Source organism: Echinops telfairi, unplaced genomic scaffold, assembly GCF_000313985.2.
Source record: "Echinops telfairi isolate 266 unplaced genomic scaffold, ASM31398v2 ScPeMD7_2;HRSCAF=8, whole genome shotgun sequence".
NCBI lineage: Eukaryota > Metazoa > Chordata > Mammalia > Afrosoricida > Tenrecidae > Echinops > Echinops telfairi.
The window spans coordinates 12,133,314-12,145,733 of record NW_022103898.1 but is presented as its reverse complement, the minus strand read 5'-3'; the positions used below and the strand labels follow the sequence as shown (position 1 = coordinate 12,145,733).

The 12,420-nt window shown below is 56.9% G+C and overlaps 1 protein-coding gene across 5 annotated transcripts; it reads left to right on the top strand.

Moving 5' to 3' along the window:
* Positions 1-494: 494 nt before the first annotated feature.
* Positions 495-11,836, top strand: CENPM (centromere protein M). 5 transcript variants are annotated; one of them, XR_006680071.1, is made up of 7 exons: positions 495-568; positions 1,090-1,169; positions 2,159-2,251; positions 4,118-4,197; positions 6,424-6,515; positions 9,689-10,012; positions 11,365-11,836. XR_006680071.1 is itself a non-coding variant. In XM_004700288.3 (6 exons), the coding sequence occupies exons 1-6, from the start codon at positions 512-514 to the stop codon at positions 9,827-9,829; spliced, it is 543 nt and encodes a 180-aa protein (XP_004700345.1). In that variant the 5' UTR covers positions 495-511; the 3' UTR covers positions 9,830-10,133. The 5 variants fall into 5 exon arrangements, 4 of the variants coding, with proteins under 4 accessions (XP_004700345.1, XP_045146346.1, XP_045146342.1 ...); XM_004700288.3 differs by lacking the exon at positions 11,365-11,836 and having other exon boundaries at positions 9,689-10,133; XM_045290407.1 differs by lacking the exons at positions 495-568; positions 11,365-11,836 and adding an exon at positions 839-946 and having other exon boundaries at positions 9,689-10,133.
* The last annotated feature ends 584 nt before the right edge of the window (positions 11,837-12,420 follow it).

Genomic DNA, 12,420 nt, shown 5'->3' with positions numbered 1-12,420 from the left:
GAGTAGCCTGGGGCAAGCGTGGAGGCAGAAGGGAGAAGGTGAGGGTGGAGCAGCTTGGTGGGGGGCTCAGGAAGGCCTCAGCGTCTGGATATATTTTGTGGGAAGAACTGACAGGCCTGCTTATGCCAAGAATGAGGTCAAGGTTTAGTTCTGGGCATCTGTAAGGATGGAGTTACTTTCAACTGCGATGGAATGGGCTTGGTGGTGGCAGGCTTGGAAGGAATGAAGAGTACTGTGCATGAGCCAAAACGACGAGAGAGGGAAAAGTGAATATCCCCGAAGGCTTTCTTTCCCCGAGACCCACGCCAGGTTCACCAGAAGCACCTTAATTACGTGGGGACGGCGCCGGGGCTTCCCTCGGCAGAGAAGGTGGCGGTTCCTTTAAGAGGACGCCTGGAAGCCCCGCCCACGGAAAGCCACGTGTCCTCCGCGGCCCCGCCCAGGGGTGGGCGTCCGCGTGGTTTGAAAGTCAGGCGCGCTCTGCGTGAGCGGCGGTCTGTCGGCGACGAGGATGTCAGTGTTGAGGCCGCTGGACCAGCTGCCGGGCCTGAACACGGCCACCGTCTTGGTAGGTCGTCCCCCTGCCCGCCCGCTCGTCCACCAGCCTTGCTTCTGCGCCCTCCTCGGAGGGCTCCGCGCAGTTTCCGTCGCGGCCGCGGCGCCTTGGGCAGAGGGCGGGAGAGCCACGTGCTGAACCAATCGGAGTAGCCGCTGCGTGACGCGGTCAGACCACTTCACCAATCGGCTCTGTTCAAGCTTCTGATTGGTGGGGTGGGCGGGCGACGCCCAACGGCGGGGGCTGGAGTGGCTTTTTTAGTCCGACCGCCCGGAGAGACCGGGCGGAAGGAGGGCGAGCGGGGCAGGAGTTAGCGTTGGGAACCCGCTACCATCCAGAGGGTGGTCCGCCACGCGCTTCACCCCGTGCCACCTCGGGGATGCCGGCTCGGTAAATGGCGCCCTCCGAGGCGGGGCTGGAAACCAGGAGTCAGGGCCGAAGTGGGTTCGGGTGTCGCCGGGCCGCAGGAGGGGCCGGAGGTGACTCACGGCTGTGCCCGGCATCGGTCTGTCCCCTTCTCTGTCTCTGGGCAGCTGGTGAGCACCGAGGATGCCCTTCTGCAGCAGCTGGCGGACTCCATGCTCCGAGAGGATTGCCCCTCCCAGCTGATGATGTAAGTGGCTGAGGGGGGCGGGGAGTAGCCCTCTGCCCGTCTGGCACCTAACTCAGGCTTGGGGAGGCCGCAGGTGGGTGTGATCGCCGGCCCCACTTCCCAGTCGCTGGTCTCCAGGGTCTACCATTGTAGCACGAATCGGAATGACCTCGGTTCATGAACTACAATTCCCTTCTTCATTCAGCTGTGGCTGGACATTGAGCGGTTTCCACTTTCTGGTCCACTTTGCCCAGAGTTTACCAGAGCCTGGTCTCCCAGCATGTGGTGCAGCTGACAGGCCTTCCCACATCCAGACTTCGCCCCCAAGTCCCCTGACAGTTAGTAACCATTCCTTTTTTGCCAATTCTCCCTGGGTCCCAGGCTGCCACCTCCAGTTTCACATCATTCATCAGCTAGAGAAAACCAAAAGCCAGACTCACTTCCGAAGGTTGGCAGTTCAAAACCACCAGCTGCCCCACGGGAGAAAGATGGGGCTTTCTACTCCTGTAAACATTCTTGGAAACCCACAGGGGCAGTTCTACCCTGTCTTGTAGGGTTGCCATGAGTCGGCACAGATCCTAAGGCAGGGCGGGAAGGAGGACAGCTAGAACTGCTCTTCCGGGCTTCCGAGACTGTCTTTCTTTTTTTTTTTCCGGGGCTGCCTGTCTTTGCCAGATCAAGTGGGAAGCAGTCTTTAACTGGCCTCGGTGAGAGCCCGGATGTCCTGTCCTTCCGGCCCCTCTTAGCTCCCATGGGTGTGAGAGCAACCTGGGAGGTAACTGTTGGTTTGAGGAGCTCTTAGGCCTGGTCAGAGCAGGGACTGGTGTGCAGGAAGGTTCCAGTCCCACCCTCCTCTGTGCTCGCCCGAGGCTCACCCACCAGGGCATCTGTCCATCAACGGGTGACAAACCCCTGGCAGCCTCCTTAAGAGGCACAATACAGGAACAGTCCCTGTGCAGTAACTGCAGGCCTGGAATTTCTTGGTGTAATTTGTTTTGTTTTGTTTTCAGCCACTTGGCAAGGTCTCTCCCCCTGCCCTCCAATGTGACTCGGCCCCGAATTGACCTGGTCGTGTTCGTGGTCAACCTTCACAACAAGTACAGGTGAGAGCCGGAGGACTGGCTGGTCGTGCTCAGGGGGCCGGGACACCGACCTCGCTGACCTGGGAGGAGAGGAAGCAGAGAGAGGCTTTGCCTGGGGGCAGCCCAGAGGGTGAGGCAGGAGGGGCCAGCAGGCAGCGAGCGTGTAAGTTGTAGTTGAGTGCAGTAGTGACCCTGCACACAGCAGAACCAAACGCTGCCTGGCCCTGCCTATGCTTGATCCCATTGTGACAGCCACCATGTCATCGTCTTGCCAAGGGTCTTCCTCTCTTTCACTGTCCCTCCACTTTACCACATGTGATGTCCTCCTCCACGGACTGGTCTCTCCTGTGTGGAAGAGAGGCTGGTCCATCCGTGACGGCTTCCGTTTCTTTGGCGGGTGGGCGGGTACTCTCTGAAGCCTGCTGTGTACACAAGCAGACCCCTAAGAGGCCAGGCTTCTGGACAGTGGCAGCCCTGGGATCCGGCCTGTAGAGGAAGGTGGCACTGAGCTAGGCGGTGCCTGGGCCCCGGCTTGGCCTCCTTGAGATAGAGTAGCAGCCAACTGTGGACCTGAACTCAAAATCATTAAAGAGACCAGCTCACCAGTTGACTAGAGATTGGTGGGGGCCCCTAGACTATGGCCCTTTCTCTTCAGTTCCGGAACGGAACTTAACCTCTGCAGTGAATTTCCGGTTTTCAAACAGCAGCATGACCCAGAGACCGATGGTCAGGGAAGGATGAGGCACAGGGAGGGAGTGGGGTGAATGAAGTCCTCGGAGCCTGATGGCTGAGCTGACTCGGAATGTGTGAACTGTGGACGTAACCCTCTGGTCTCCACAAACCTTCACCTCATTCACATTAACTGTGTTTTAAAGATAGACCATTGTCTTTGGGGACTGTGTTCTGTCGATTGACCTAGGGGCCCCCAGAGACTATGGTCCTGCAACCCCAAGCCCAGCCATTTGGTCCCTCAAGGAAAAAAACCCAACTCTACCCCTCTGCCCCCATCTCTGCTTGTGTATGAAGACTGTTCTAGAAGTTCCGAGTAGTGGGTTACATGTCAGAGGAAACCAGCCTCCACTAGCAATAATATAAGAAGATGGTAGTGAAGTCGTAGAGGATAAGAAAGGTGGGAGAGAGTAGAATAAAGGAGTCAGACACATAGCATGCTCACCTCAGCTCCTCTTGATGGACCACGTGGGACTGGGAGAAGTGAGAGCGAGCCTTTACTATCTTGGGACTTTGAATAGGTCGCCTTAAGACATGCATATTCAGTAGTTACATGCGTCACAGGGTGGGTGGTATCTACATTAAGGTCCCTGAGCTCATAAGTGAAGAAACCTAACATGGTACCTGCATTGGGGAAAGGTAGGAGGAGGGGGCTTGGGTGACATGGGGCGGGAGGAGATAGCAAAAGGATGTCTGCTTCTACAGGGAAATAAAGTCAGCCATGCGCTCACTGTAAGGCAGCATAGGTGTTTGGGGAGAATCTGTGGGAATGATATTTAAAGCAGGATAATGTACTTGGACTTTAATTCTAACTTACCAAGTGGCGGCTTTCCTACCGTGTAATACCAGCTTTCCAGATTCCCTCTGTGATAAGTTAGGGAACATAGTCCTTGTCTTAGTTCCCTGAGTGTTTGTTTCCCACAATCCCCTTTGGAAGCTAGACGCAAAGGGTGGTGCTGAGAGAGGGGACTTGGACTTGTTACTGCCCATCCCGACTTGCCGTTGGATCTTTGGCGAGCCTGGATCACGCTGTATGAACAGTTCTTATTACTGAGAGGACCAGGCATCACTCCCGGCCTTAGTCAGCGGTGGCGTCTGCTTCCTGTGGTGTAAAGTTTCCTCCTCTCGTTGGTTCTCTCACCCGGGCCTGGCCCCCAGCCTCCAGAATGTTCAGGAGTCCCTGTGCCATGTGGACGCCAACTTCTTCCTGGGGAAGGTGTGCTTCCTGGCCACTGGTGGTAAGTGCTCCCCTCCCCTGCCACTGCCCACCTCCCCTCCACACCCTAGCCCTGGGTGGTTCCGCTCTCCTGTTCTTTGGAGGGGTCTAGTGCACCCCCTGTGGCTTTCAAAGTGAAATCCTTCATGCCATCCAGTCAGTTCTGACTCTCACAGCCACCCAACAGGACAGTGTGGAACTGCCCCCGTGCATGTCTGAGACTAGAACGCTTTATGGGAGCATTAAGCCTCATCTTTCTCCCTCCCGCCGAGCAACTGGCTGTTTTGAACTGCTGACCTTGCAATTAACAGCCCAGTGCATAACCCATGTATCACCAGGGCTCCTTGAGTGAAATCCCTAACTCCTTTAAAGGCACAAACGACCTTCTTCCTGTCTAGCCTCTCCACCACACTTGCCCATTCTGCTGGTCACCGTATGGGCCTGCCACACTCCCTGCTAGTCCTGAGACACTGAAACAAGAATAGCTTTTACTGGGAGTCCCAGGGTGGCAGGGTGGCCCAGTGCTGGACTTCACAAAGATTGAAGGTTCCAGTGCAGTTTAAAGTTCCTCAGAAGAAAGGCCTGGTGACCTGCTTCCAAAGTGTCAGCCGTTGGGAACCTTCCGGAGCACCGTTCTGCTCGGACACACGTCGGGTGGCTGTGAGTCGGATCCCTGGATGCAGCGGGGTGTTTTGTGTTTGAACCTTTACTGAGCACTCGCTTTTAGCGCTGGGGACACTGAGGTACCAGGTCATGCCACATGCCCAGGATCCCGTAGTTAACGCGGTAGATGCCTCCCCAATGGTGCACTTTGCTCTTGTCTGTCTGACTCTACAGCCACGGTCGTCACCTTCCTCAGGCCGCAACTCTTGCATACAGTTCCTCGTGTGGTGGTGACCCCCCCAACCATAAAATTATTTTCGTTGCTACTTCATCACTGTCGTTTTGCTACTGTTATGAATCAGCATGTAAATATCTGGTATGCAGGATGTATTTTCATTGTTACAAATTGAACCTAATTAAAGCATAGTGATTCATCACAAAACAATATGTAATTGTATATTGTGAAATATTTATTTCTAATGACAAATAAATTAAATTTTGTCTTGAAGCATGGTGTACCATGGGTAACAGTCTTCATGCCGGGTACTTATAGGTGGGTGTATCTGCATGTGAGCGACCTGCCTGGAGATGGATAGAGGAGTGGTGTCTCGGTTCCTAAGACCATCGGAAATATGTGTTTTCTGATGGTCTTAGGCGACCCCTGTGAAAGGGTCGTTTGAACCCCAAAGGGGTCACGACCTACAGGTTGAGAACCACTGCTCTACAGTGACCTCAGCTTCATTGTCATCTGCTGGGGACAGCCACCTGTCAGATCGCTCCCAGGGGACGGTTGGGGCAGGGAGAGGGACCTGGGACAGCTCCCGTGGGCCGAGGGGAACAGGGATGCCAGGAATACCCTCTCTGAAGACACTGGTTCCTTCTAGTCCCTCGGGGTTGGGGGGGACCGGTCCCCACATTTTTAGATCAGGGGTCCCTTGTGATCTTGGAGCACTTTCTCCAAGTGATCGCCATCTGCCCCCAAAAGAATGTCGAACGGCCACACCAACATGTGTGATCATGTAGTGGGAAGGAGATGAGTCACTTAGGGTTCAGTATAACAATAATGAAACCCACAACCTTCCTCTAGTTCTTAAACGCTTCCTCCCCCCAACTACCATGACCTCAACTCTACCTTGCAAACCTGGTTAGACCAGAGGATGCACAGCGGTACAGATGGGAACTGGAAACGCGGGGACTCTAGGACAGATGAACTCCTCAGGACCAGTGGTGACAGTGGCGATACCGGGAGGGAAGGGGGGTAGAAAGGGGGAATCGATCACAAGGATCTACATAATAACCTCTCTGGGGGATGGGCAACAGAAGGGTGGGTGAAGGGAGATGCCGGGCAGTGTAAGATAAGATATAATAATAATTTATAAATTATTAAGGGTCCATGAGGGAGAGGGAGGGGGGAAAAGGAAAATGAGCTAATTCCAGGAACCCAAGAGGAAAGCGAATTTTGAGAACAATAAGGGCAACAAATGTATAAATGTGCTTTACACAATTGATGTATGTATTGTGATGAATTGTATGAGCCCCAATAAAATAATTAAAAAATCATATGGGTGGGAAAGACTGAGGCTGTGGGGTGGGTGTTGGGGGCGGTGTGGCTTGTAACACTCCCTCCCACCCCCACCCCGTGCAGCCAGCCAGGAGAACCAGTGCAGCATCCACCACAACACCATCCTGAAGCTGGCCCACGCCTACCGCAGCCCCCTGCTCTTCTGTGACCTGACGGTAAGGGGCGCAATGGGCAGCTGGGGGGTGTGGGCTGAAGAAGAGGCGCTGCATGAGGCGGCTCAGGCTGGTTTGAATTCTGGGTGCGCCCCTAGGAAGTTGGGGCCACAGCAGTAAAATGGGGGTGCTTCTAGACTCCAGCTTCTCCCACTGCGTGGTTTCCTGTGGACCCATGGGGAGCTATGGCATGTGTATGTCAGGGTCACATCCACACGGGGTGGATGCTGTGAGCCAGCCAGGAAGCATGTCCGTCTCAACATCTGGTTTGTCCTGCTGGTCCCTGGCAGTCAGGTGCTAAGCCGCTATCACCACCCCCACCCCCCACCACCCCCACACGTGAACTTTCTCAGATTCAGGCCAGTGAGTTGGGGCACTTCACTCCCCGCACTGAAGCCTCTGCCCGAGTGGCCCTGGGCAAGTCGCCCCCTCTGGCCGTTTTCTTGTCTGAAAGGAGACCCTTGTCGCTCCCATCTCAGATGCCTGTGGGGGTCCTTTAGCCAGCTGGTGGTGCAGTGAGTGAGGATCTGGTTCAAACTGCAAACCCGCCGGCCACCATGTGGCAGTCTGTCCCGGAACCCTGTGGGGCAGTTCAGCTCAGGGCCGGAAGAGAGCCATGCGTGGGCATCAACTTGATGGCAGTGGGCTTGGCTTGGGTGCCTCCTGACCTAAGAGCCCACTGTAGTGGTTAAGCACCCAACTGTTGACCAAAAGGTGGGTGCTTTGAACTCACCAGCTGCCCCACGAGGGAAAGGTGTGGCTGTCTGCTTCCATAAAGATTACAGCCCAAGAGGGACAGCGATGAATCTGCTTTCAGTTTGGCAACTCCTGCACGTCGTGTAATTCCGTGTGTGGCCACGAGGCGGCAGGCCACGCCAGGCCCACGTTTGTGTGGAGGCCCAGTGTGACCCAGGGGCAGCAACATAGGCCTGGGACCTGCCCTCGGTGGTGCCCATCCCCCCACCCCAGGCCCCATTCCATATACCTGTGTGGCCCTTCTCAGAGATGGCACCTGCTTGGCCCAAGCTTGAGCCTGGTTTGCGTGGCAGGAACCACTAGCCCTATTTTCAGATGCGGAAGTATACTTGGAGGGTGTGATCCAGTGAGAACCCTTCCTGGTGCCTCCCCTCCCCCCAAGCTGGTCCCTGGAGACCCTGGTGACTCAGACCCGGGCGGTCTTCTCCCAGGGGACACAGGTGACTCAGCCTGTGCCCCCTGTCAGAATGCAGTGAGGCAGACCACCGTCTCTGCTGGCTGTGGAGGACAGGCGGTGCATGGCCCTGAAGTGTGCCAGGGAGGCTGGAGGGGTCCTGGCCGGGGAGGGAGCCCAGAGACAAAGGTCCCCGAAGTTGAAGCGACAAAGTCCTTGTTGCGTCCCCACGGTGGGCCCAGCGTGAGTCTCAGGTGGGGGTGGGGGGTGCAGCCTGGGACAAACCAGTCAAACTCCCCTGTGAGCAAGCGCGGGGGTAGTACAAGGTAAGGAATTAGGCAGGTAGCGTGCCAGGTGGTGGTCAGCGGGATGGAGGCCTGAAGGCACGGGGAGAGCGAGCCAGCTGCAGGGGTGCCCGTAGAGGAGACGCAGGGTTCTGGACGGACGACAAAATAGGGCTGCCTGTGGGCAGTGGTTCTCAACCTTCCTAAGGCCGCGCCCCCTTCATACAGTTCCTCGTGGTGGTGACCCCGCCCCCCCAACCATAACATTGTTTTCACTGTCATTTTGCTACTGTGAAGAATCGGATAGCCCCTGTGAAAGGATCGTTTGACCCCCCAAAGGGGTCGCAGCCCACAGGTTGAGAACTGATGCTGTGGGTCTCTGAGGCCCGCAGTCTGTGTGGGAGCAAGCATGCATCTTTCTCCTGCAGAGAAGGGCCACCCGCCGTTTGGTTAACAGTGATCGCTTTAACCGCCGCACCACCAGAGCGACTCGAGGGGTACCATGGGCTGAGTCTCGAGGGTCTCGTGGTGGAGAGAAGCCCCCGAGGGTCAGGCCAACAAGGATCCAGACCAAAGGGAGGGCTGGCAGGACCGGGGAGACGGGTCAGAGCCAGCTCAGGAGGGCCTGGACGGGCTGGAGAAGGGTGGTGGTCTCAGGTCCCATGTGTTTGGGGCTGGGCGGGGGTGTAGCTAACGGGATGTGCTGGGGGCCCGGGCAGCACTGAGGGTTTCAGCCTGAGCCTTTGACTGAGGTGGGGAGCAGGTCTGGGGGTCTCCCAGGGGCTCCTGTGTGGACAGGCTAAGATGAGGTGTCTCACAGATGCCCCCGAGGGGAAATGAAGGCAGCTGGGGTGCCCTGGAGACGTGATGGGGTCCTCAGCTCTGTAGACGAGGCCGGGAGGGAGTGTGGCCGTGCGACCCGAGGCCAGAACCCGGGTACCCCGGCATGTAGGTGTTGGATGAAGAGGGTGGCAAGTGTGAAGTGTGAGGAGGACTGGGTGACGGTGACAGTGCCCAGGAGGTTGTCATGACTGATTTCCCAGGCGCTGGTCCCGGCCCTTTCTGCCAAGGCAGCACTGTGACCCAGCCTCACACGTCATAGTTGAGTGTGTTCACCCAGGGGCCCTGGAAGCCAGTGGGAAAGTCTTCCCAGAAGGGCGCAGGGAGGGAGCAGATGTTGCGAGGACAGTGCTGGGTCTGTGGGTCTTGGGTGGTGGGTGAGAGGAGGAGGCACCCAGGACGCCCTGCTTTCTCATTTGGGTGACGGATGGGTGCTGTCGTACCCCTTCCAGCTGGAGAAGGAACCAGGAGAGCCACCTGGCCATTGTCATTCGTTCTTCCAAGGAGTGTTTCGTGCCATCTCTCTCCACCTGGCACTGTGCGATGCCAGACTCCAGAACTGTCTTGGCGCCCCACCCAGCCCATGGCACCTGCTTCGCCCCATGAGGGCCCCTCTGTTCTCCCCTCTTTCCCAGCCTTTGGAGCCCGTGCAGCTGGGCCTGCTGGAGACTAGTGGCCACTGCCCCTGCTGTCCACCTGAGACCACCTCACCAGCCGTGTCTGCTTTCCAGCAGATGGCCTGGTCCCAGGGGCCCTGTGGCGGAGGTCATTAGAAGGACTTGGTGAACTTCCTGATTGTGGTAGGGGTGGGCAGCAGAACCCCTGGTGGCAAGGGCAGCCCCTCTGGAGCCAGAGAGCAGACCAGCCCCCCGACTCACCATGTCCGATGTTCTCCCCTGCAGACGAAAGACTTCCAGTTCAGCGTGGCACAGCGCCTGGTGCGGATGCTGCAGGTCTGCGCCGGCCACATTCCTGGCGTCTCGTCCCTGAATCTGCTGTCGCTGATGAAGACCTCCGAGATCCCCTCCCTGGAGGACCTGTGAGGGACCCGCTCCACGGCCGTGTCCAGGCACACACCCCCACACATAGTCCCCCTCACTCCAGCAGAGCTGCTTCCTGCTCCTGACATGCTACACTTGTCCACTGAAGATTGCATTCGAACCAGGGGTCCACTGCCGTCTGCCACCATTCGCTTGTACAGGCGAGGAAACGCTCAGACCTTTGGGGTGAGTGAGCTTGGACTCCATCAATCCCGTCTCACCGCGAGGCTCTCAGCGGCTCATGTGAATGCCGTGCTATTTCCGTATTTGAAAATAAACGTCCATGCCCTCACAGGGCCAGGTGGCCCAGGTAGTAAGTGTCTGTGAAACGACACAGACCTCAGTCCCTCTCTCTCTGGGCCGGGGTCCTGGCATTTGGGGCATTGGTGCCACACCGTCAGCCTGGAACACCTAGTCACAGGAGCAGAGCAGCTGAGGGCTGGCACCTGCAGCGACAGGTGTGCAGAAGCGTCTTGGAAGGGGCTGAAATCCTGGTAGCCTGGTCGGGGCCCCCAGCTGCTCTATGGTGGCAGGCTTGGGGAGGGGCCTGGTGGCTCCTTCGTGCTCCTTCCACAAGACAGGCCCCACTGGGAGCCCTGCTGGGCCAGCATACGAAGGCCTTGCCTTTGACTCCGGGATCAGTGCGGCATCAGAGAGGGCTCTGTGGGGGGCAGGCCTTCCTGTCGCCTCTATCCTGGGAATCCCTCCAGGGGCTCACCCTTCACCCCTCGCTCAAAGTTCAGCAGGCTCTGTAGACCTGGCTGTCTGAGGCCGACCTGGAGCCCCACCTCACTGACATTGGGCCTGTCAGCAGCCCAGGAAGGCCAGCTGATGTTCCCCATTTGACAGTGGATGAAGCAGACTGGTAAGAGGTATACCCACATAGCTGGTCACCAGCCGAATCCAGCCTCTGGGCCTCCTGCTGAGTATCCTTGTTGCTGAACAGAGGCCTGGACATCCTGCTGGGGTGTCAGAAGATGCAGAAATGGGACAGGCCTTGCCCGAGAAGGATTTGGAAGGGTGTCATAAAGCTCACTCCCCACCCTGGGCCAGGCCTCACGTCAGTTGCCCTGCCCCCATAGCACAGAGAGCACAGCAGACCGCTGAGGCAGCCCTCCAGAGGTTAGGATAGGGGCCCAGGTTCAAGGTCATCGGGGGACTGGCCTGTGCCCCAGGAGATGCAAGGGGGGGCTTGAGCAGTGAATGCTCCCTCAGTGTCTGCAGAGGGGGGAGGAAAGGGCAGGAGGGATCACCCTGAGGGGACGACGGTGGTGGTGGTGGTGGTGGTGGCGGCGGCGGTGTCCGCAACACTCTCGGCCAGCAGTTCCTGGGAGCTAGCACTGGTGGACGCAGCCACAGGCCCTGAATGGTAGCTGCTGTGGCCCCAGCCCCTCAGTAGCCTGGGCCAGTGGGGAACAGCAGTGGAGGGTGACATCCACAGAGAGGGAAGGCTGTGTGCACACAGGGACCCTGTTCTTGCTGGAGTTGAGGGGGAGGCCCTCCCCCCAGCCAGCATGGAACACACCTTTCTTTTTCAGGCCCCTTTGCCACCTGCGCCATTGAAGAGAAGTGGCATTGATTCCCCAGCCAAGGTTCTGGGAGCCTTCCAAGTGCTGTGGGAACAAGATGCTGTCACTGCCGCAGCTCCAGCTGAGCTTGGCAGTGCCCCTCGCACCAGAAGCCCCTGCTCTGAGGGTGGAACTGGCCAGGCCTGGCCTGGGGCAGAGCTAGGTGCCACTGAGAAGGTGTCAGGGAGCCCCTCGGGCCGGCTGGAGGCCAGCAAGACCACCCACTCCAGGCAATCTGAGGGAGCAGCCATCTTTACCCCGTGACCGTGTGCCCACAAGTGGTGCTGAGGTGCTAAGAGCAGCCGGCTCAGCCGCTTAGTGGCCTATTTCCTCATCTCAATGGGGTCCGGCCAACTAATGCCTTCCTCCCTACCATGTTGTGAGGATTGAAAATGAGGAACACCCTCCCTTTATTGTAAATATAAAGTTTGAAGCAAATGAAGGAGCCTTGGTTATTTAGTGGGTTATAAGTTGGGTTGCTAACCACAGGGTCAGTAGTTCAAAACCACCAGCAGCTCCTCATAAGGAAGATGAAACTCTACTCCCGCTAAGACTTACAGCCTGGAAAACCCACAGGGGCAGTGTGACCCTGCCCTACAGGGTCTCTGAGTCCAATCGACTGGATGGCCATGAATTTGATTTAGGGTTTAAGCAAACAAGACTTCTCAAAACCTATATAAGATAGGTGGGATAAACAATCTGGACGAGAAAACAATGGGACGTGGGAGAGGGGAAGGCAGGGGAATGGAAGTAGGTGTTAACAAACCCAGGGAAAGGGGAACAACAAGTGATCCAAAATCAATGGCAAGGAGGGTGTAGGAGGTCTGGTAGGGCTTGATCAAGGGCAATGTAACAGGAATTATGAAACCCAAATGAAGGCTGAGCATGATAGTGGGACAAGAGGAAAGTAAAAGGAAATAGAGAAAGTAACTAGGAGGCAAAGGGCATTTATAGAGGTCTAAATACAGGCATGTACATATGCAAATATATATGATGGGGAAATCGATTTGTGTGCATATATTTATA